The sequence below is a fragment of the Armigeres subalbatus genome, chromosome 2, assembly GCF_024139115.2.
Source record: "Armigeres subalbatus isolate Guangzhou_Male chromosome 2, GZ_Asu_2, whole genome shotgun sequence".
Lineage (NCBI taxonomy): Eukaryota > Metazoa > Arthropoda > Insecta > Diptera > Culicidae > Armigeres > Armigeres subalbatus.
The window spans coordinates 378,417,276-378,442,595 of record NC_085140.1 but is presented as its reverse complement, the minus strand read 5'-3'; the positions used below and the strand labels follow the sequence as shown (position 1 = coordinate 378,442,595).

The 25,320-nt window shown below is 38.0% G+C and overlaps 1 protein-coding gene across 2 annotated transcripts; it reads left to right on the top strand.

Annotated features, from left to right (window-relative positions):
* The first annotated feature begins 995 nt into the window (after nucleotides 1–995).
* LOC134217285 (serine protease 53-like) lies at nucleotides 996–23,527 on the top strand. 2 transcript variants are annotated; one of them, XM_062696044.1, is made up of 11 exons: nucleotides 996–1,175; nucleotides 12,788–12,850; nucleotides 16,916–17,117; nucleotides 17,173–17,340; nucleotides 17,399–17,493; nucleotides 17,556–17,635; nucleotides 19,081–19,264; nucleotides 19,330–19,588; nucleotides 21,809–22,062; nucleotides 22,121–22,734; nucleotides 22,788–23,527. In XM_062696044.1, exons 1-11 carry the CDS (start codon nucleotides 1,103–1,105, stop codon nucleotides 23,457–23,459), a joined length of 2,664 nt encoding a protein of 887 aa, XP_062552028.1. In that variant the 5' UTR covers nucleotides 996–1,102; the 3' UTR covers nucleotides 23,460–23,527. The 2 variants fall into 2 exon arrangements, with proteins under 2 accessions (XP_062552028.1, XP_062552027.1); XM_062696043.1 differs by having other exon boundaries at nucleotides 997–1,175; nucleotides 17,556–17,713.
* Nucleotides 23,528–25,320: the final 1,793 nt, after the last annotated feature.

The window sequence follows — 25,320 nt, the reverse complement described above, 5'->3', positions numbered from 1 at the left end:
TTTTATCGCCACATGTTGGAGTACAAAAGTAAGCATGCTGCGACCGTAGAGCATCGTCTCGGTCGAGCATGTGCGAAGATAGCAGTGACGTAACATGTTTACATTCAAACTAAATGTTTACATACGTGATGAGCCTGCCTTGTTTTTTGTATGCCGTGTGGTGAACCATTAAAGGTGAAAGGTTTTGCCTGTTTACAGAATAAACTCTACAATATTCAACAGATTACCGGACAGCGGTCGGCGACTTCATGAAAGCCACGAACACGCTACCTGCACGCGGCTTAATGTATGTTTCACATGGATTTATAAAAATAGCTCTACGTTTACAAGGTAAGTTCAAGCCAATTTTTTTTTCAAGATTTTACAAGCAATATTCCCCGCAATAAGAAAGCAAAACTTGTCTAAGCCATGAGTTCCCCCAGGTATAATAAAATCTGAAGAATTATTATGCAAATTGTACTAGGGCAGGTCCGCTAATGTCGGATACCTCCCAATATTAAGTACTGGCCACAATGACTGTGTTTTTTTACTCGAGTAATACAAAACAAACATGATCATATAATAGTCAAATTATCACCTGAATTCATCATCAATGGTCTCTATGAATGTTTCAAATATGAATGGTTAATGATTATATTTTATATTATGTATACGGTGTACCGGCGAACATAATCCAATTAGTTTTACGTAAAATGGTTTATATGTTCGGTACTGGTAGATCTCCACCTATTTACCGCCTGACTGATCGATGTACAAGTCTGAGCCAGTTTGGGAATACCCTCCCTCGCAAGAGCGGCTAATGAGTATGGCAGCGAATATCGTTGGCTTATTCGCTGCCAACTTATTCGGACTGGTACAGTGTTACTTACTATATTGTATAGAAATGCGAGTAGATTTTATCCTAACGTTTGCTTAAGTTTCCATTGAGAGAAAACAGAAAACATGGAAGCACTGGAATTGAATCATGACATCATTAGAACCTACGGGGAAGCCGATCGTTTCACATTGCATTGAATTTCATTCTTTAGTGAGTTGTCAATGATGCGAGTTTAACTTAGAATTACTCAGATTTAGTTAGAGCTGAAATAAAATTTTATAGATAATGACAGTGGTGAGGTGCAGTCAAAAAAATGGATTATGGTGTCTGTTTTTATTAGGTTTTGCGATCCATTATGGTAAGAGCTTTTATGATTGAAGTTGATGACATACTCAACAGGAAAATATCGAAATCGGTTGTGTTGAGCAAGTATCTTCACAAGCTATGGCATGTGCCGTGTGATTTGAAGAGAAAAGCAACCTGTTATATTGAGAATACAGGGGAGGCAGATCACGTTTAAGATACTGCGCTTGGTAATTTGTGTTAACAAATGATTACTATTATCAACCTATCTTGGGTAATAGAATTCCATTGATGAACAAAAGTGAGAGGAGATGAGAAATTCATTGTATTTATATAAACGCTCTGTTAAAAAAAAACTAAAAGTTCTTATTGATTTATTTTTCCGCTAAACTATCATGTGTCTGGCAACGATAGTTTTTCGTCATTGATGTCATGGCATCTGTCACATTTTTGTAATTTCTCATGTTCCTCAATTTACATTTCAAATAAGGAGCTATCGAACGAAATTATTGGATCCTCCACGTGTTACAAGTTCATAATAAATCTTGCGTTAATAGCTTTTAAATTTACTTGATTTGTATTTTAGGGAAGTTTCAATGAGAACTGTCTATTAGGGCAGTTCAAATTTCAAAAATGTTCGAAAATTCCAACTCCCATATGTCTATTAGCATCATTTTGATAATATAGGAGTCCTGGCAAAATTTCAGGCAATTCGGTGGCCATTTAGGGGTGGCGCGAAGTCAATTTATGTTTATATGAAAATTTGTATGGGAAAAACTTATTTTTTTTTTCAAACCCTCCTACAACTCTAAGGCTCTATAAACCGTAATCAATCCGATAATGACGATGATTTTATTCGAATCCGCACTAATACTAATAAAGTTTTGAACTAAATTCAATATTTTAGGGCTATTTGCCGACTTACCTCCATTATAATATATTCATGGCATTTCCATATTTATTTTCCACTTATCCAAGTTATCAATTACTGAGGAATTGCAGGAAAAATGCTGAAAACTGCCTTTTTCCTGGGCCGACATTCGTATTTTATGGAACGCATACTAACTCCGAACGTTCGGAGCAAACACATACACACGCACTTGATTTTTCACTTGATCTTTTCCCACTGTTTTCTTGATTCAATCACTCCTAAAACTTATTCACTAACTGAGTTTCACCTTTTTTCTCAATATTGACTACCAATTATTTCACTTCGCGTCAAAAAACTGTCGAAAACTGCTTTTCAAAAATCAAAGTGAGAGACAAATTTGACGACCCTATTGTGAATGCAATAAAATGCGGAAGACTCAAACTCACTAGCGCAATAAGTGAAATGGTGAGTACAAAATCTACGCGATGCAACTTCATTCAATCCGAACAATACAATGTATACGCCAGCCAACACGCAAACAAAGGTGTGCATACACAAGAAAATAATCATCTCTTCACCGTTGCCAGATTTGTTTATTGGAAAAAATCATTTCTGTTTGCCGGATTGAACAAATATACCAGAAATAAATATTTAAACATGTTATGTAAGCTTCTGTTAAATTCCAAGTGGTGAATAACAAATTTTAAACCGATAAATACCCATATATTTGATACACCGTGAACATGTGTTATGATATAGAATAAACATTTCGTCAAGTCTGGCAACATTATGCATCAGCTGGCATATTTTTAACACCCCATTTCCACCCACCCCAGTTGTAAACAAAATTTATCTATCGCTGCTGCACTTTTCCGTACCAATAGGCCATTGCACGAATCTTTGCTATCTCTTTCCCACTTGATAAAAATTAGAAAACAACAGGACCACTACCTGTCAAATTTGACAAGTACTGGTCCTGTTGTTTTCTAATTTTCAACTGGTGGAAAAGAGATAGACGATATGATGACGTCACCGTGCAATGGAGTATTGCCTCACTATTACAAACAAGCGATACAGTCATTAATTTCCAAAACATTGTGATGGAGTCTTGAGCCATCGTGATGAATTCAAATAAACATCCTCAACCCCCCTTTTTGTAATCTATATAAATGAGACCTCCGGATAACACATTTGTTATGAGTGGTTTGCAGGGTTCTATTGACAGTGTGAATATGAGATAAATGGCTAAAATGGTGTAATTAGCCTCAACGTAGCAGTGGAAATATAAATCAAAATTAATGAGTTATCCACTGGTTGAGCTCAAATAGATATCAAAAATGGATGTTGGGGATGTTTATTTGAATTCATCACGATTTAAAAGTTGTAGGAGGGTTTGAAGAAAAAAAATGGTTTTTCCCATACAAATTTATGTTTATAAAATTGACTTCGCGCCACCATTAAATGGCAACCGAATTGCCTGAAACTCTGCCAGGGCTCCTATATTATCAAAATGATGCTAATAGACATATGGGAGTTGGAATTTTCGAACATTTTTGAAATTTGAACTGCCCTACTGTCTATTGTCATTTTCATTTGGAAAGAAGATATTCTACAATTCTCGCTTAACTTTCAAAGGACCTAAGTAACATTTTTTTCATGAATTAATTTGAATAGCGCAATCAACAGAACAACATGAAAGCTATTGATTGCAGTATTCAAATTAATTCATGAAAAAAATGTTACTTAGGTCCTTTTGAAAAGTTAAGCGAGAATTGTCACTGAAAAACTTTACTATACACTAAACTAAGTATTCAAATGATAATTTAGCTCGACGAATAAACAAATCTCGCTTAACTTTTCAATAGGACCTAAGTAACATTTTTTCATGAATTAATTTGAATATCACAATCAACAGAAAAACATGAAAGCTATTGATTGCTGTATTTAAATTAAATCATGAAAAAAATGTTACTTAGGTCCTTTTGAAAAGTTAAGCGAGAAATGTATAAAAAGTAAGACACACTTGGGATGGTTTGATTACTGAATTTTCTGCTCCTCTCGTAAATGGCCTTTTAACAGGCTTACTACGTTATATGTGGCACACACTTGTGGTATTCATACCATGGTACAAAAATCTTGAAATGAGTGCCATACCAACGAATCGCCTGCTTTGAGCGTACTTACAGCGGTACAGAAGGAGTTAACTTTCTGGCGAGTTAAGTATGGCGAAAGGCATCTACGGTTCGATTACTCGAAATTAAGCACCTTAATCGAAAAAATATTTGGTAGGCGTAGTAGCGGACACCATCCTTCATAACCGGTACCAAATAGTTTTTCATGAATAGTTCCTAGTCTTGAGAAAACCCGCGTTAGATGTCTTTCGCCGTACAAATTTCTGGCGGTTAACTCATGCTGGCTATTTTGCGCATATACTATAGCGCCGGGATGTGATAGCGGCGAGTAGAAAATCAGCCACTGCCAATAATTCATTATTGTTTTCATTAAGGTCTGAGGAAGCTCTCTCGCGGTAGAGCGCTATTTTCATACTAAAATGTCTATAACTCGGAATTGGGAACGAATTTCGCTTATCCCAACTGACAATCTCTTTGGAATTTATCAAGGAATGTTCCTAGAAAATTTTGTGGACCAACTATTTCCCAAATTTGAATTAAGCTCTAAATACTAAACTATTGTACAACTAAAATTTTCGCTTCTCAGTACCTCTCTCCGATGATTTGACGCATAAAGAAACCGTTTTTCGCAAAAACCAACTGACAAAAGTTTTGAAATTTTTCAACGATCATTTTGATGTAATACAAAGTATATGTGACCGCAATAAATTTTACAGGAAGCTCTTTTTACTTCAACCAAGTTTTCGAAATTCCATATAAAAATTACCATTTTGGGAGAGTAGTCAAAGCCATACTTTCTTGTGGCGCACGGCAGGAAAGGAGCGGTGAGAGCGATAGAAAGTCCGTCAACTTTGTATGTAGCGTGACACTTGAAAAAAGCGTATTCCCATTTGTAAACACGGAGATACCAAATAAATAAATAGAAATCAAATGTAGGAATGGGACAATATAAATAATTGATGGTGAATAAGACAAGAAGATATTCCAGGAATTCCTCCGGAAGTTCCTCCAGGAATTCCTCCGGGAGTTCCTCCAGGAATTCCTCCGGAAGTTCCTCCAGGAATTCCTCCAGGAATTCCTCCAGGAATTCCTCTGGAAGTTCCTACAGGAATTCCTCCTGAAGTTCCTCCAGGAATTCCTCCAGAAGTTCCTTCAGGAATTCCTCCGAAAGTTCCTCCAGGAATTCCTCCGAAAGTTCCTCCAGGAAATCCCCCAGAAGTTCCTCCAGAAATCCTCCGGAAGTTCCTCCAGGAAATCCTCCGGAAGTTCCTCCAGGAAATCCTCCAGAAGTGCCTCCAGGAATTCCTCCGGAAGTTCCTCCAGGAAATCCTCCGGGAAATTTCCTCTACGAATTCCGGAGGAATTCCCGGAAGATCTTCTTGAAGAATTCCCGGAGGAGCTTCCAGAGGAATTCACGTAGGAACTTCCGGAGGATTTTCTGGAGCAACTTCCGGAGGAATTCCCGGAGGAACTTCCTGAAGAGTTCCCGGAGGAACTTCCGGAGCAATTCCCGTAGGAACTTCCGGAGGATTTCCTGGAGCAACTTCCTGAGGAAATCACGGATTAACTTCCGGAGGAATTCCCGGAGGAACTTTCGGAAGAACTTCCGGAGGAATTCCCGGAGGAACTTCCGGAGAAATTCGCGGAGGAACTTCCGGAGGAATACCCGGAGGAACTTCCGGAGGAATTTACTTTTTTTCCGGAGGAACTTACTTTATTTTTCTTCTTTGTGTTATCTATCTTATTTGTCTTATTTGTCTTATTTGTGCTATTTACACCAGCACCACTATTGTTACCCAAATTCTTTTCAAAGCTTGTGTGGAAACCTTATACACAAACCCACTCCCGATATTTTCTAATGTTGTTCTAGAAACGGCTCATGTTTTCATTTTCCAAAACCAGCTGGAGTTTGTTTATTTTGATCTTCTCATTGCGTGATTGGTCGGCGGTGCTGCTGTTCTCTCGCCGAACCACTGCATGAGTGATAAATTTCTTCCCCATTGTTGCCAATTCCTTTTGTTCTCCGTTTACGGCAAATTCTAAAGCAATTGTAAACTACATAATGATGAAATTATTTTGGCGACACTGACCGCGTCATTCTGGCGGGCTGAATTGGGCAGTTTTCTCTCTCAGAGAGTGCTACCATGTGCTTTTTAACGGAAAATCCTTCCCTCAGACCTTAAAGATACCCTTGAAATTATTTTCTTGTCCCCTTGTACTATGGTACGAATACCACAAGTGTGTGCCCCATCTTCTATATAATAAAAATGAAATGGTCTGTGTTCGTATCCGCATAACTCGAAAACGGCTGAATGGATTTTCGTCATTCCTCAGCAGATATGTTCGTTATTGTTTCCGACGGGTTTATATGACATTTCTTCCTACGAAAATCACGACATAAGTTGAGTTCGTATGGAAATTTTGCATGGGCAGTTCACAGCGCGCATTTCCGCCTACTATGCAGGACAACGTCTGCCGGGTCGACTAGTATTATATAATAATTAAGTTTTCTTATAATGAATCGCCTGCTTTGAGCGTGCTTACAGCGGCACACTAGGAGTTAACTTTTTTAAATCAGTATGGCGATAGTTTAATATTTCGAAAATAAGAACCTTAATCGAAAAAACATTTGGTAGGCGTAGTAGCGGATACCTTCCTACATAACTGGCACCAAATAGTTTTTCGTGAAAAGTTCCTACTGTTGAGAAAACCCGCGTTAGATGTCTTTCGCTATACAAACTTCAGGTGGTTAACTCATGCTGGCTATTTTCACATATACGTTAGCGCCTGGTGCTGGCAGCGACGGGTAGGAAACCAGCCACTGTATGTGATTCATTAAGTTTTCTTATAATTTGCCAGCTCGCGTGAGATGGACAAAATAACAGGGATATGTGAATTTTGGGAATAATTAGATGTATTGTAACTATGTCAATTAAAATACGATTTTGGATGAAAATTTAATGTTGCCATGGAAGTGGTCAGAGTCGTCAATGGTCCATTTTATTTTCATACATTGCTTCCTGATCAAAAATCATGAAAATAGAGTTGTCGAATGATTTGGTTTTGGGGCTAAAACTGGAATGCCCCTCCTACAGGGACACCTCTGCTACACCAGGATCCTTTTATTCGATTGGATTTCCTTCTTGATTCTAATGAATTTGTGGCCTGACCCCTTTTAAACTATAGGTCGGAATCGATTTTGAAAAAAAAGGTCATACCTCACTTGCTTCTGGTTCGAAGAAATGGCCATAATGGAATAATGAAGCCAGAAGACAAGGTTAGGGGGTGCCGGACATTTTTTTCCACTAAACTAACTTTAGCTACACTCAGCCAAGAATGCTTAGAAAGGTTGTAGAAACCAATTAAATTCTGTTCGGCAGGAAACTCCGATTCGGCAAACGAAAGTAACATTAAAAATTTATAGATTTTAAATATAAAATCTTTTTTTATTTTCTTATATACTGCCCATGATCGCATATTCGTAACATTTGCATTTTGGTTGATTTTGTAAATCGTTTGTCAATCCTCCCAACAAACTCAATCATTTCCAGCTTACCACAGAAAAGCAAGATAGTTAAGCCTGTTTTACTGTTGTGGGATTAGATGCAGTAAATTGAGCTTTCTGAACGATTAACAGGCTTTTTTGCAAAATGACGAAAATGCGAGTGTTACAAATATGTGATCAAGAAAATAAAAAAAATGCATTTGCCTGTGTTCGTATCCGCATAACTACGGCTGGATGAATTTTCTTCATCTATTCAGCAAATCTGTTCTTTATAATCTCCGACGGGTTTATCTTAGGATATTGTATCACGTCTAAATCATGCATGAAATTGAGAACTCGCGAAAACTAAAATTATATTTGAGGTTATGGCTTTCAGTCTTCTTATGCTCAAAAACGGGTTTTACTTTTTTATCCGACGTTTCGGTTACATATATTGTACCTTTATCAAGGAGTTAACTAAGTCCCGTTTTATTAGTTAACGGGACTTAGTTAACTCCTTGATAAAAGTACAATATATGTAACCGAAACGTCGGATAAAAACGTAAAACCCGTTTTTGAGCATAATAAGACTGAAAGCCATAACCTCAAATATCACCATCATAGTCGATCTCTCCTAGAAAACTAAAATTATAAAAATTGTATTGTGCCTTGCTGTTGACAACTTTCGTGATCATTTTCCAAGGCTCTCATAGATGTGTAAACTTTATTCGCAGTATAAATAGCACGTGCTTTCAAAGCATTAATCGCCACATTCCACAACGTGACGTCCGAATTCTTAAAAATAACAAAGCAGCTTTTTTTTTCTGAAGGTATGTTCCGGCTATTAAGCTACTCGGAGTGGAAATTAATTACTATGTCTGAGCTCGATTTATGCATATGCACAACATGTGATAGATTTAGTTCGGAAAAGTTATTGGAGGGTAACCACTCTCTTCAGTGGGGTTTGATCTCACGAAACCAGTATGCTAAACAGGTGCTTTCCCAACTAAGGGAAGGGAGTGGTTATCATCCAATACCTTTTCCGAACTAAATTTATCACATGTTGTGCACATGCCTAAATCGAGTTTCATACAACTCATTTGGCCCAACAAGTCATTTGACCGAACAAGTCACTCGGCCGAATATTTTGTTTGGCCAAATAGGTCATTCAGCCGAATATGTTACTTGGCCAAATAGGTCATTTGACGTCTCCTTCTCACTTCTCACTTTGAAAAGTGAGTAATACGAAGTGAGAACTCACTTTGCACTTCAAATTTTTCACAGTGAGAAGTGAGAAATGATTAGTGCGAAGTGAGAAAAGAGACGTCTCACTTCTCACTCTTTATTTCTCCCTTCTCACTGTCAAAAGTGAGTTGTGCGAAGTGAGATATGAGACGTCTCACTACTCACTTCAAACTTCTCACTTTTCACAGTGAGAAGTGAGAAATGATTAGTGAGAAGTGAGACGTTTCCTTTATTACTTCGCACTAATCATTTATCATTTCTCACTTCTCATTGTGAAAAATGAATAGTGTGAAGTGAGTAGTGAGACGTCTTTTTTGGCAGAGAAGTGAGAAATGATGGTTTTTTATTGAAAAGTGAGAAGTTAGACGTCATATGACCTATTTGTCCAAATGTCATATACGGCCGAACGAACTATTCGGCGAAATGACCTGTTTGGCCAAATGAGCTGTTCGGCCAAACAACTTTCAGCCTAGTGGCCTTCGACCACGTGGCATTTTTTATAAACGGTACAATACATAAAGGCAGTTTACAAGGCGCATTCTCGGCTACTATGCAGGATATCATCTGTCAGGTCAACTAGTTACATATAAAGCAAAGAAAACATGAAACTAACTTTCTTCTGGCAATAAAAAATAAAACATATATTTTTAGAATATCTGATTGTAACAATAACGTGTTTGCCCAATATTTTAAACACATCGTATGATACCTACACAGAAAAAAATGTTGCGGTAGAAACTACCATTCCGAGAGTTATTTCAAGAATATGCGCCGATGATTTTCAGCAGATATCAAACCCGTTTAATTTTACCATGCGCGCAGTAAAAATCAACTGTGGTCCATGCAAAATGTTGTTACATGAACTGAATCAGTGGTGAATTTCTCTAAAATCATGGTTAATTTAACTGACATTTTATAGTAGTTTCGAAAACAAGGCGTAGTCTACAAAATAGTAACTTTTACCATGGATTTTTTTCTGTGTAGCTGCTATATGGAGAAAATAATATGGTAAACACAACCATATTTCATTTAATTTAAACCAGCATTTTAGGTACATTTTGACACAAACTATATTTTATTTTGAAATAAACATACGAGGTCGTTAAAGCAAACTTTAATCGTTTATTGATTCTTTTTTGTGAACTTTGGGTAAATTCAAAATTCAACAAATATTTTGTTGAAACCCGGGTAACCATTAGCACTATATTTCGCCTTTTCGGTTATATAGAGCTATTATAGAGCCAGTTTAAAGTTAATTAGCTCTGTGATAGCGTTACAGTCGTACGTACGGTTTACGGTTGCCTGGAAAAATCCAACATTTTTGTTGTTTCATTTTCACAGGTATTCCAACAAACTAAAATATTAGTAGTTTAAATCCAAAAGCTTGGTTAGACACAAATAAACACTGGCTTGAAATAATAATTGCAAATTGTTTGAATCTATCATTTTTTGTTATTGTTACCAATAAAACCGCATTTCTTCCCTCCCTCATTTTCCCAATACATTTTTCAGAATAATATTAGCATGTATCGAAACGGGTCTTTTTCAAGATGAGTCGATTATTTCCTGTCAACAAGAAGATTTTACATTGAATATCTTCTTCGTTCACACAGGCCGAGTCATGGCTTGCTGCGCACTGATCGACACGCTGAGGTGTTAATGTATAATCACACGCTGATGGTAACTTACTCAAACCCCACATTTCCCTTCTTTTCTCATCAAAAAAGGCAAAAAAAAATCCTCTAGCATAGAACGCAATGATTTTTTAAGTTATTTACGCGAGACGAAGATGAACATATTGCTTTTGAGAAACCGATAATTTCCTTTAAAAACTAAACTCCAAAATAAACTTGTCTGATCATCGTGGTTTTCAATCGCAGAACAACGAAATGCAAGTTGTATCATTTAAATGTTAAACTAAATTGGTATCTATTGCTATGGTTTTGATCTCATAAGAAACATTTTAAATTGAAGCAATAATCTAAATATCTTATACCGTCCATTAAATCCAACTATCAGCTTCATATATAGTAATACCAGCAAGCTGACCTTCAACATATCGATGTTGATTTTGCATCAACCGCTTAGAACATGTTTTTCCATACTGTGGGCCGCGACTCCCAGGAAGGTCGTGGGCTGATCAATGATGGGTTGCGAAAGACGCATCTTGATTCATACTTTTGTCCCTATTTTGTCCCATAAATTCATCACAGCCATTAGATTTGGATCAATGTAGTGAATGGAGAACAGTCAATTTTGAGATTTTGCCAAAAACATTTAAATCCAAACAATTCCAATCCTAATCCAATCTAAATCCAATCCAAATCCAATCTAAGATTGGCATATGTAGGTGCACAGATCAAGAAGACAAGGGTAAGATCAGTCCACGCCCTAAAATTCGAATTTTTTGGGTTTTGTTAACCATAATCAGTTTCAGGGGCCCTCCTAAGCCGTGCGGTAAGATGCACGGCTACAAAGCAAGACCATGTTGAGGGTGGCTGGGCTCAATTCCCGATGCCGGTCTAGACAATTTTCGGAATGGAAATTGTCTCGATTTCACTTAAAAGTATCATTTTGTTAGCCTTATGATATACGAATGCAGAAATGGTAACATGGGTTAGAAACCTTGTAGTTTTTTTTTTGTTCGGGATGAACCACTGCGTCCATTTCATTGAACTTTTGTAGTATACCCGTGTCATTTGTGTAGTGCATGTCTTTCTGCTCCATTTCTATTGAGAAGAAATAAAGTAGTCGTTTTTTTATTCATATATTTCTCAAGCTTAATGTCAGGCCTCTTTAGATTAAAGTACCGCTATTAATACCCTTCGAGAAATGGCTTATACCAACTCTCAAAGGCACGCCCCTCAATCAGTTTCGGCTCAACAATAAGTGGGATAATACTGATTTTGGCCATGCATCGGTACTGAAGTTCAAACATATTTTTGCTTCTTCTTATGAGATTCGAATTCGTTTTTGTATAGAGATCTGATTTCATTGCGTTTGAGCATTTCTGAATCTCTTCTTTACACAGAGCTCTAATCAGTCAGAGGGTTCAGCAGATCCACCAAATTCGTATCCGCTTCTTTCCTAATTTAACCGGGGCACTGGAGTTTGAAGATTCATGTCGTCGGCTTCGAAACCAGCCTAAGATTGAGTTACGTTTTTTATGATTTACTCCATTGACTCCATCCAGAGAGGAAAAGATGGGTCATCTAAAAGCAAATTATAGTCGTTCCATACTCTTCCGACCATCAGTCATAAGTATTAACTAGAATAGTAAGAACCCAGTCAACACAAAATCGTATGTGCAACATAAGATGCTAAAGTGGAGGCGATATACGTACATATTGTATAATATTGTAGAATATTGTATTGTAGAATAGTAAGAACTAGAGCACAGTGTGGTAAATCTTACTCCGTAATGCACCACGAAAAAGTGTCTACCCAGCATTACAGGCTCCGTCCATTGCCTGGCTAATTGTTCAACTCGGCACGGGTCGCCTGACACCTTGGGATTCGGGGTTAGGGACGTCATATTGTCAGCTTCAATGTTGTATCGAGCCTGGCGATATGACCGGATTTACACCGTTACGCACTACTTCAGAGTATCCATATCCCAGCGTAACGGGACAACCTTGCAGTTATTAACTGTGGAAGTGCTTAATGAATACTAAGCAAAGAGGCGGCAATGTCCCAGTGGGGTGATGTTATACTAATGAAAAAGAAGAAGAAGAATCAGTTTCAGACTATCCTTGTCACAGAATAACTATATTCTCGGGAGAAACGGGGCAAAATAACCATCTTTCAGATATTTAATAACTAAAACCCTGCGATGCGCTATTATTGCGTATGTAAATTTTGAATATCATCGTATATGTAATGGCGTACATCTTGTTCCCATGTATTGAACACTGTTCTCTTCTTCTCTATTTCAGTTGAAACGTATCGGCATCCTGGCGAGTCGTTGTTCCTTCCAGATGAAAGAACTTCTTTAGATGGTAACATTTTTTAGCTGTGCATTTATTACATTGGTCGACAAAATTAGATACTTTCAAGTATGCGGGATGCTCATGTGCCGCATTTATAGTTAACGACCTCAGAAATCGACTGGCGACTGGAGAAGTTCCGAGATGGGTATTTAGCCACAACATAGGTAGGTTTCCCACTTGTTGACGTCTTTTGCATGTTTTATGTTTATATAAAGTTATAATAGTTGTTTCATTATGTTATTTCGACAATCTGATATTTCTATGATAAGGGGGTGCTTCCAGGGGTAAGGCTAGCATGGTAAGTTCAAAATATTCATATTCATTACAAATGGAGGCGCATGGTGTTTTTATTAAATTCTCGGGATTAGATTTTTTGTGCAAACTCCATCGTCTCTGTTAATCGAAAGATTGTAGAAGTATGCTATCATTTGCATGACAACTGAGGTAAGGGTGTACGGAATCAAATTGCATCACTTTTAAAGGTCGATAACATTTGGCATATAACATCAACATCAACGCAGGAGTTGATTATAACGACATTTTGTGAAATATAATTTTGTACTGATATTCCTCACGTTTTGGAAAATTATCAATCTCATTGTTCAGGTCGGTTCACACTGCAGCACTATTTTGATTTTTTTGTTTTCGATTTTTGTAATAGTTAGATACGTAAAAAATATGGGTTCTTTGGCAAAGTTGACCTTAATCAAGTCAAATAATCGACTGAGACAATAAAATGAGTTATTATCTATCCGGAACAAAGTTAGAACGGTTCGGAAGTCCCGACTTCCGAATTCTAAGTTAATGCTACGCCGACAATAATTTGTTCATAGGGAAATATTGAAAGCAGAAAAAATGTTGGTTAAGGACCGTACAAAATTGAATTATGAGTTCATTTAAGATAAAAGTTTCGGAATTTGGAAGTATTGACAAATTAAAGTAAAATAGTTATGCGTATATGAAGCTTACATATTAGGGTGGCTCAAATTAGTATGGGAAAAACTTTGTTCAATTTTTTTTATGGGCCGCCCTCTTATTCGGTTCTATTTGATGCCCTGATGCTCTGGACCAAATTTCAGCCAAATCGGTCAACGTTTGGGCGGTGCTAAACTCGTTGGAAGTTTATATGAAAAAATGTATGCAGAAACATCCAAAAACAGTAAATTGCAGCTGGACTACACAACTTACGATGAAGAACTATGATACTCATTCAGATCTTGGAGAATTTAATACAGAATAATATGCAGAAAACCGCGAGAAGATTCGAGTTTGCCCAGCTGAGTTATTAGCATTTCTCTGCAGTGGGGTTTGAGCAAATTTCGTTTCTTTTACCTTTGAAAAGAAATAAATTCACCTCTACAACACTCCAGTAAAATGCTAATATCTTTGCGTAATAAACTCTAATCTTCTCGCGGTTTTCAGCATAACATTCTGTACTTCATTTTACAAGAACTGAATGAGTATCATGGTTCTTGATCGTAAATTGTGCCGTCCAACTGCAAATCACTGTTTTTGGTTGTTTCTGCATACATTTTTCCATGTAAACTTCCAACGAGTTTAGCACTGCCCAAACGTTGATCGATTTGGCTGAAATTTTGTCCAGAGCATCAGGGCATCAAATAGAACAACCCATCAAAAAATTTGAAAAAGTGTTTTTTGAGCCACCCTATTACATATTGTCCTTCAGTCCCTGAAATTTTCATGACAATCGGTTGATAGACTTATTTTTGGCGAGTTTTTTAGCGGCGGCCGCTGTTGTGTGACGGTGTGATTTCGGCATCACTCACATCGTTATAAGCTCAAAATCAAGTCTCGTGCGGGCGCTCAGTTTCAGCTCAGATTTATAGAACGGACATATGTCTTCAGACAATGGAATGCAATGCAACGATGGCGTCGGTAACGGTTGCAGCTGTGAATCGGGAATCAGCATCGGTTGCAGTTTTAGAGGTGGTTGCTGCAGAAAATTAATTCGCAACGATGGTGATGCTAGCGGTTTATTTAGTTTCTGAGAAGAGTGAAATATCAATGTACTAAAAATGAACTTTCAAATAAAATCCATTACATACAGAAACGTAGTCCATGGTAGTCCTACGTATCGTATGCGTATAAACCTATTAGACTGCACCCTTTAGTTTTTTGAAGGCTGGCTTTCAGGGCCCGAAACCAACCCCCTAAATGTCCGGAGGATCATTCCCTCTTAATTTCTGGTGGACCATGGTGCACAGTTTTGCTTAAAGTCCCTCGCTGGCACTCAAACGATGATCAGCCGACCCTTAATATAGCAAACAAGCGATGTTGTGAGCTATTCCTCCTGCTGAACAGGCGCTCGGTAGGTTACGATTGGGGCAGTGCGCTGTGAGACACTGGCACAGTCTTATGTCACGCGCAAAGACTGTCGCGTAAATGTTTCTAGCAAGCTTAAAAAAAGGCAGCAAGGTTTGCTTTACAGAGAATCGAAGAATTATAAAATAACCGAATAAGGGAGTATTCAAATTAACGAATAAACGAATTATCGAATATACGAATCATTGAGATCAAGAATGCACGATGCTCGTGGAGGACCAACGCGCACTGGGAGTTTTTGAAAGGAAAGTGTTGCGTGGAGTGCAGATGGCGGACGGTACGTGGAGAAGGCGAATGAACCACGAGTTGCATCAGCTGTTGGGAGAACCATCCATCGTTCACACTGCAGAAATCGGAAGACTGCGGTGGGCCGGGCACGTAGCCAGAATGTCGGGCTGTAATCCGGTGTAAATGGTTCTCGACAACGATCCGACGGGAACAAGAAGGCGAGGTGCACAGCGGGCAAGGTGGATCGATCAGGTGGAGGACGATTTGCGGACCCTCCGCAAACTGCGTGGTTGGCGAAGTGCAGCCATGGACCGAGCTGAATGGAGAAGACCACTCTGGCCTTAGTCTGATAATAAATAAATGAGATCAAGAAATGAAAAGCTATCAAACTTTCAAACTAGGGGAAATTACGGCTTTGGCAGGTTTTGATCTGTTATTGTCTGGGGGGGTTTTGTTGATCAAATTTCATAAAATTTGGCCACATTGTTCTTTGATATGCAAAGAATGTTTAGGCCAAATTTGAGCATAATTAGTTATAGAAAACCCCCCTGACAATAATAGAACAAAACCTGCCAAAGCCGTCATTTACCCCTATTTAAAAAAAACCTTAAACATCTATTTTGGACAAATTTGAAATGTACCTAACTTTTACGGGCTGAAAGTGTCACTAATATTAATAAATAAAAAATGTTAACCAATGTACCATGCGTCTCCTTATGTTCATATGCTTATGATGATGAACAGGTTTTGTACTCTTCGTTTCGAAATTTATTTTTAATTTCATCATTTTTCGCATCACTCACTTTTTGCGAATCTTTCCAATAAGCAATTACAAAAAATGCATGACAGGAAAAGAATTCGAACCTAGTACACCAACAAAAATGGTGTTAGGATGCACTCACTCTAGCCACACCGCCAAGTCAACTGCTTGTATTGGATAGATTGTTTGTTCCATAAAGTCTACACTTGTTGGCATTGGTGAAGGCACGAAGAAACAAGTGAGAAAACGAGCAAATCAACTTTTGGCGGCGCTGGTAGTGAGTGAAAAATGGTTATCATTCATTAGACCTTTTTTTCTATTACACAAAACGATTTCTTGGCGAAAATCAACGTGAGTAAGCATCGTCTACTCGTGATATTAAATTAGAATTACGATTCCTGATGATGAATATTTTTATTATCCCTACCCCTGCCCCGTGGAAGGCCTATATGATCCCCTGAAAGTACGTATGTTAACATGAGAATATCAGATCATCGAAATAACTTAGTCTTCCATCTTATATGAACATAAAAAATGCAAATGACTTCAACGTAAATGTCGAGGGAAATTCACAAGCGACAAACCCCCAGCTATACTGTGGAAAAATAACTTCGGAGTTTTCCCAATCAATGAATTCTGAGGCCGTCAACTTACCAATGCGGCAAATAAGCATCCAGATTTTTTTTTTACTGTACACCTGAATTATCATTCACCATGTTAGTTTTTCTCATCCAAAATGAAAGATTGCCATCTGCGATTCTACCAATTTAACGGATATGGAGGAGGTGGTATCGGTGGGTTTCCTGCGACGCAGTTCGAGTTCGCTCATATGGGTGCCATCGGATGGATCCAACCAGGGAACGACAAAATCCTCTGGCAATGTGGAGGATCTCTTATTTGGGACAATTTTGTTCTAACGGCGGCGCATTGCGTGGTCGATTCGAGGTGGGCTACCTTCGTGATCAATAATGTGAAGAAAATAATATTCACCAATTTACAGAAACGCACCTCCGGATGTGGTCCGCTTTGGGGACTTAGATATCTTCTCTACCATAGGCGATGAGTTCGCCCAGCAGCTTAAAATAGTGGAAATTATTCGACATCCTAGCCATAGGTTTGCGAGTCATTATCATGATGTAGCACTGTTGCGATTGGAAAAAGGTGTCCGGTATGTTTTTATATATCTTTTGATAAGGCCATTTTAAGCAAATTCCTTTCGATTGCAGTATAAATGAAGCAGTTATTCCAGCGTGTTTGTGGTTAAACACCGAAGTACCGTTCAAACGAATTCATGCAACTGGTTGGGGTAATGTTGGATTTGGTAAGGTTTTGCATAAAATTTTATACATGTTATTGGTATTTATACTCATAATTGTTTTGTAGTTGGAAATCAGTCACCGGTTTTGTTGAAGATGGAACTCGATCCAATATCATATGAAGAGTGTAGTAAGGTTTATAATAACGTAAGCACTAGAAAGCTGAAACATGGCTTAGTGGATCATCATATTTGCGCTTTCCATGCTGATGCTGATACGTGTGAGGTATTTTTTTAAAAGTGTTAATGATCGAATTTGGATAAAATATTTCTTGATAATTCGGGACCGCTTTGCGATTTGGGCGTAACTTATTTTGTAAACAAACATTGGAAGGCGAATTCCTGCTAAAACAAGCATTTCATGAGGAAACCACGGTATGGATCCGACAGATTAAGCTTTCCTCCACCAGATAAGGGAATTAGTTTAGGATGAAAACGCTTGCATTCTTCGTAATCCATAAAGCAATGTTTGTTTACAAAATAAGTTACGCCCAAATCGCAAATCAGTCCCGAATTATTGAATTACTAGATATAAACAGCCAATGCGATATAAACTTCTATGTCTATCTGAACCCAACCCAGCGCGATGAACGTATTAATTCCAAAATTGGTAGAGTTTTCATGGTGGATTGTGTGTGTGTATTCATTCAAACCCCCACTGGCTAACAATGACAGTAGGGAAAAAATCTGTTTGTATTACTAGTCTGAGGTAACTTTTACTTACAATATGTCCCGTTTATGCTATCATTATCAATAGGATAAAGGATCCACGAAGAAATCCGGATTTTTCATATTCAACACGCATTTACTGATAGATATTCCAATCATAGTAAAACACATTGAAACATTCTCACCAAATTAATCCATTCTTGGATAATGGAATTATGAAGGCAAAAATACTCCTGGTGCTTACTTCTTCCGATATTCTAAAGAATTCTGCATTGACAACCATCTTGATTCTTGGTACTAGGGAATGTGTTCCGTTTTCCATCTCACTGAACATATATTCATCTCATCGTAAAACAGAGAAATACAGCACCAATCTTGTCGCTTCTTTTTGCTTACTGCTGAATAAAACACAAAAATAAATAACAAATCAAATACCTTTTCATTACTTTGTTTTTGATGGGATGGAAATGGGAGCTAAGAGATGAAGTGCCGAACCGTTCCTCTATTATAAAACCGCACGTTTTTCCTGATAGATTTACACACTGAGCAGTGTGGCAAAATTAATATAAACAACTTATATTCATTCAACAAATGTTAATGCATTCAGCTAAAATTAGCTTCTTCAAACGTGTCGATAAAAACCCGTACGAAATTTTGCAATCGGTCACGAGCATAGCACACTACGATCTCCAAAAAATTGTTGAGTTCTTTATATATTTCTCGCTTAACTTTTTAAAAGGACCTAAGTAACATTTTATCATGAATTAATTTGAATACTGCAATCAAAAGCTTTCATGTTTTTCTATTAATTGCGCTATTCAATTTAATTCATGAAAAAAAGTTACTTAAATCACTGAAAGTTAACAGATTTGTATTTACACAATTTTCATGAGATAATGATATTTGATCTGTGTATATCACCAGGGTGATTCCGGTGGTCCGCTCCAAGTCAAGTTGATGCACAACATGCGCCAAACACCGTTCATTATTGGCGTAACCTCGTTCGGATTGATCTGTGGCACATCAACTCCTGGTGTCTACACTCGAGTGGCCAGCTATCACCAATGGATCATCGATACAATGCGTAAACGTGGGGCAGACGTTGATGGTAATTATGGAGCATAGTGTGATGGTTCTTTGATCGAAAGTATTTTACTTTTGCATTAATTTTAGAAAATACTTACAATTCTACAACATGTGTGCACAGGCACATCAAATATCGCGAGTTCTATGATGGAGTTGTGGCTTACCGAGAGGGTAATGGTTCAGTAGGATTAAATTATTTTAATTATATGTTCAGTACGAGAAACGGTGTACCTTCGGGTCTTGCGAAACTTGGATGGTCCGAAGGGAATGGTATTAGTGATTGTGCTGGAGTAATCGTTGACGAGGACACAGTTCTGACGGTGGCAGATTGTGCGGAATCAAATGGGTAAGAAAACGATTTGATCAGTTATTATCAATGTGTGTACCGCCATCGGGGGTGACAATAGGTCTGGGGGGTGAGAATGGGTCATCGCTCTCACCAGCAGTCTGGAGGTCGTAGAGCCAAATCGTTCAAAAAGGTCTCTTATGTTTTAGTCTCCTTGCCCTCAGATACATTCAATCTGTTCTACAAGCATTCTAAGTGGTTGAAACAGTGACCCATTCTCACCCCCATTTGACCCATTGTCACCCCCGATGACGGTACTTCACTTTTACCACCTACATGACATTTTGGTGTAACTTCAACTTTGCTTTTTAATAGTGACTGATTAGTTAAAAACCGATTTCGGAAAGCACGCCTGTGGGGGTTGGTGTGCAAAATGTGACGCTCATTTTGACCCTTTGGATTTAATGATTTGCTATTGATAATTTTAGTGCATTGATAATTGCTTTTCCATGTGCGTCGAACATAAATAATCAATTGGTATCTGTACTTATAATAGGGTTATTATAGACTTTTCTTACATGCTTCTATGGATATTGTATGATAAAGGCTCCATCATCTCTTTTTTTCTTCAGAATCCTCGTTGAAACTTATAATACTTATAATAGGGATATTCCTTCCCCTCGGATATGTTACCTTGCCGCGGTGGGTCGGCTTACGCCATTAGCACTGATATGGCAACCAAAGACATATCCTGTCGTGGTGGTATCACATGTTGACTATTTTTATTTGGTGCCGCGTTACATATCTGGCATTGACGCACTAATTTACGGCATTTGCATGTGATCCAACGGATCTCGTGTCTTGGAGCCTTGAATGGTAGTGCAGCCAGGCAGAGGCCTTTTTCATCAGTGATAATGATGTGAGTTCTCTTCTTTTCGGCAATACTTTTCTGATGCGTTCCTTGTGACGATGAGTCGTAGCCACGCTTACATTTAGCTAGCTAGGCATTTATTAAAAAAAAAAACAAAGTATTCAAGACATTCGTAGGGAATCGACTGCTGGATTCACTGAGTAGAAGTTTTTTCAAAACTAGGAACTTGGTGCCAGTTTTATTTTGTTATGTCTCACTTCGAAGAGCAATAATAAAAAATACCGCAAATTATAATGATGGTATATGAACAATCTTATGAGGGCTTCATTCACGATAATTTTCACTTATAGTAGGGAATAGGCGTGATGAAGCTTTACTTTGCCACCGAAAAGTGAATCCTATAACTGACTCATAACTGATCATTAGTACATGATAGATAATGACAGTTAGTTTGGAAACGATCAAGCTACTTATTAGAACATAATAATAGTAATACCTTGACAAAGGAATAACAATAAAATAGACTAAATGCACGAACAGTTTCCACTTTTTACAAGACATAACTTACATTGTGTTTGATAGTATTAACACAGGATGAACCAATAACTCAGACAAACAAAGTAATTCAAGGAACGCATACTTCATACCTTCTGACCATAAAGACAAGAATGACATCGTACAGATCAATCTATATGATTCGGCAATTGACCCTCCAAAATAAACGAAAGATTAAAATAAAATCTATATGATTAGGAATGAGATAATGGGAGAGAGTATCTATTAGAGTTGTAAATGTAATGTCTTTTGAGCCAGTTCAACAGTGTCTTAATGGACGACATGATCCTTGTACGGCTGGAAAACTGCTTCAAAAGTTATTAACTTGTCATTTTTTATAAATCGGGGATTGAACACTTTCTTATACTTGATAAAAAAAACTTCGACTCAGTTTCTTCGATGAAGCATTGATGTTGCCCAATGTTCCATGTGAGTTGAAAAAACTGCTTCGGTCGATTTCTAGCGCGTACAATGACAATAAACGTCTAAAACTGACAAAAAAATTGACTCTGACCAGAAAATGACAAAAATGACTTTAAACTATTACGATGTTAGTTAGCATGATACCTGTCTGACTATTTATGATCGTAATTCCCTCTGATTCAGTTGCAACAGCGTCTTCTTGGACGACATGCTCCGTGTACGGCTGGTAAACTGCTGCGAAAGGAATTATGCAACGGTATCATCAAAGGCCTGGTGCAGAGGTTTCTATTCTATTCAGAGTCCCGCCAGTAAAACTTCAAAAAAAAAAAAAAAATGGTATCTGTACTTATAATAGGGATATTATAAACTTTGCTTACATGCTTCTATGGATATTGTATGATAAAGGCTCCATCATCTCTTTTTTTCTTCAGAATCCTCGTTGAAAGGATCGTCCATCCAAAGATCGTAAATATCTCGAAAGTTTATATCCATCCACGCTACAAAAAGGGGACAAGCTATAACAATATTGCAGTTTTGAAGTTGGATTCACTATTGGACATCCGGGTTGCAAATCCACGTTGTATCTGGGTAGATCGAGACCTGCCTTTTCGTGATGCCCAAGTAACCGGAGTTGGACGGGCAGATTTAATTGAAGCACTGTATGCTGGTTATAATTTTACAATAGGTGCGTTACACCTCTATTATTTATTGTCATTTAGTTTTTGTTTCTTGTTTTGTTCCAGATCCTGCATATGTATATCTCACACTGAGAAACATCCTAAGAAATAGTTCCAGTTGCATGGTCGGGGATCGTGCAATGTCCAAAGTCCAGCATGGAATAGCACAAGAACATGTTTGTGCTGGCTACGATTTATATATTGTACCAGAAATGTGTAGTCTAGTTCGCGGAGCGGCCATTGAACGATACATGGAAAGAGAAGAACGTTTATACACGTTCACGTTAGCGTTATCTCAGTTTGGGAAAGATTGTGGCTTTGGAGATCACATGATTGCAACCCGTCTTGCTAGTCATGTTGAATGGTTGAATTCAATCCTTCTGCCTAAATATCGAGATTTCGGCAGTAAACTACAATTTGTAGACCCTGACCTGGAAGAACAGGACCGTTGTGAGGTGGACTCTGATATGCCAGGGAGATGTGTAAGGCTCTCAGAGTGCTTACACTATTGGCAACACGAAGCTCACTCGGGCAAAGTGGTATTCTGCTCCTCAAGTAAAGTGATCTGTTGCCCCAATGCGCTGCTTGAGAGAAATGCCTCTATAACGGAGAAAACCGAACTGGAAAGATGTCCACAAATCGTCCACAATTTAAAACCTTTCGACAGGAATGGATCACTTGTAAATTGCAGCGACCTGTTTTTGATATGTATCTAATTACGTTCTATTTCTAGGTTCAAATCGGTTTTGACGCCAAAGATTGGTACGACTTTCGGTGTATAGGATCTATAATCACAGCACAACTTATTTTAACTACAGCCAGTTGCTTTCGAAATGAGGTTCCACTTGTGGTACAACTCACACGCAACAAAACTATCGTTCCTATAGAAGCGATAATTGTACACAAAGGCTACAATGCAACGGACCAATCTAATGACTTAGCTATTATTAAACTGTCAGAACCGTTAATTTGGAGCTCACATCTTTTCCCAATATGTCTTTGGACGAACCAATCGCATACGCCTGTGATCATGAGACTAATCGAACTCACCAAGTTCCGTAATGTGGAAAAACTCGACCATGAAGAATATGACGCGAAGGTGGCAAATGGTAACACGTTCAGCACTAGATTTATGATGCCTCAATACAATACGGATTGCCAACGGGTCCATCCGTTCCGGTTACAGTCATCGCAATTGTGCGCCAGAGATCCTCTAAATGGCAACACTTGTGCCAGATCAGGTGACGCGTTGCAAGCGGACGGCATAGACGGGATTTTCTATTTGGTGGGATTGGCACAGCCCAGCGTCGTTTGCGGTTCCCAGAAATATATTACATTAACTAGGATCTCCCGACAGCTGAATTGGATTAAACAATCTCTGGATGCAGATTATTGGGATTTCTAAGCATTTGATTATGGAAATTGATTGAAAATAAACATATTATCATATATATAACCTAAAATATTTCGATTCCCTTTACCTCGGTTTTCCTGAACCATGTTTTAGTTTGACTACTGTTATTCTAGCTCGTTACCTTGGTATTTGCTGAAGTAAAACGCCCCATGGAAAATTAAAAATAAGAAGGTATTTTAAAAGTTTCCAACAGAGAAAAGCAATTATGAAATAATGTGATGGATTGTACGACAATTCCCCGAAATCCAATTCCCCGAATGCAATTTTCCCGAATGAAATTTCCCCGAATAACAATTCCCCGAACGTAACATTTCCCCGAATGTAACAATTCCCCGAATGCAACATTTCCCCGAATGTAACATTTCCCCGAATTGTTTCCACAGTGCAGATAAAACTAAAACTGAAAGAGGAATCTGCGTCAATTAACATAAAGTTACATAATTGGCTTTTGACATAATTTTGAGTTGCAACAAAAGTGAGGGTCGCGGGACAACTCGCTTAAAAATTGTAAAAAAAAGATGCTGGGACATTGTGCCGAAGACAATTATGCCGAACCGTCATTAGGCCGAGTGAGAAGTAAGAAGTGAGAAATGAGTAATGAGTAGTGAAAAGTGAGACGTGAGAAGTGAGAAGAGCGTAATGAGAAGTGAGTAATGAGAAGTGATAAATGAGAAGTGAGAAGTGAGAAGTGAAAAGTGAGATGTGAGAAGTGAGATATGAGAAGTGAAATGTGAGAAGTGAGAAGTGAGAAGCGAGGAGTGAGAAGTGAGAAGTGAGTAGTGAGTAGTGAGTAGTGAGTAGTGGGAAGTGAGAAGTGAGAAGTGAGAAGTGAAAAGTGAAAAGTAAGAAATGAGAAGTAAGTACAGTAAGTAAATACATAGTAAGAAGTGAAAAGTATGGAGTAAGAAGTGAGAAGTGAAAAATATGATGCAAGAAGTGTTATGTGAGGAGCGAGAAAGAGCGAAATACGAAGTGAGATGTAAGAAGGGAGAATGGAAAAATAAGGAAGAAGGGTAGAGATAAAGGAAGAAAATTAATGTGTCTTCCGGTATAAGGCGAAGGAAAGGATAATGTTTTTTTTATATTCACTTCGCCCGATATTAGGGGAAGACGAGTTATAATGCCTTCTTAAAATGAATACGTTTGCCCGATATAAGACAAAGAGGGTAGATAGACCCTTCTTCAATTGTACACGTTTGCCTGGAGTAAAGCGAAGGAATGAGATAATGCCTTCCTTAAATGATCGCGTCTGCGCAGTATAAGGACAATGGAGGAGATATTGCCTTCTTTGAATGAACACGTCATTTTTTTTCGATTTATATAATTGATATTTATTGCTAGATGCGATCTCATATATTATAGATATAATCCAGCCAAACTCGTCTACATCAAAGGAAGAGACTACATTTATCACAACCTTATTGCAGGCAAATTCCTACACACTCAGTTTTTAATTCTGCAGCTCGGCAAAAATCCGCACAGCCGTCTGCCCAGCAAAATAAAAACTGATATCCCGGCAAAAATGACGTTTGTTAGCTGATTTTCGGCAAATTTTTTGCAGATTTTCAGCAATTTTGACAGAAATCTCGACAAAAAACATGTTTGCTGGGGCACGGCTGTGCGAAACTCGGTAAAAGTTTAACATTTTGCTGAGATCCCGGTAAAAAAAATTAAGTGTGTACTTCTGAAAAGGTAATTTCATTCTACTTTGGCTTATTTCGAGCTAACGCCTAACTTTAATGAATTGATCACATCTACCGTTTCCATATACCAGGTAGACACAGATTTTTAAAGAAGGAATAACATTCACTTCTTCATTATTCTGGAAAAACACCTACTTGCAAAGTAGAGA

What these genes read in the sequence shown, in the direction of transcription:
- LOC134217285 (XM_062696043.1), top strand. Translation starts at nt 1,103, where the DNA reads ATGACAGTGGTGAGGTGCAGTCAAAAAAATGGATTATGGTGTCTGTTT. An exon ending in ACGTGGGGCAGACGTTGATG is followed by an intron (nt 19,265 to 19,329) that starts GTAATTATGGAG and finishes CATTAATTTTAG; the next exon opens with AAAATACTTACAATTCTACA. An exon ending in GATTGTGCGGAATCAAATGG is followed by an intron (nt 19,589 to 21,808) that starts GTAAGAAAACGA and finishes TTTTTTCTTCAG; the next exon opens with AATCCTCGTTGAAAGGATCG.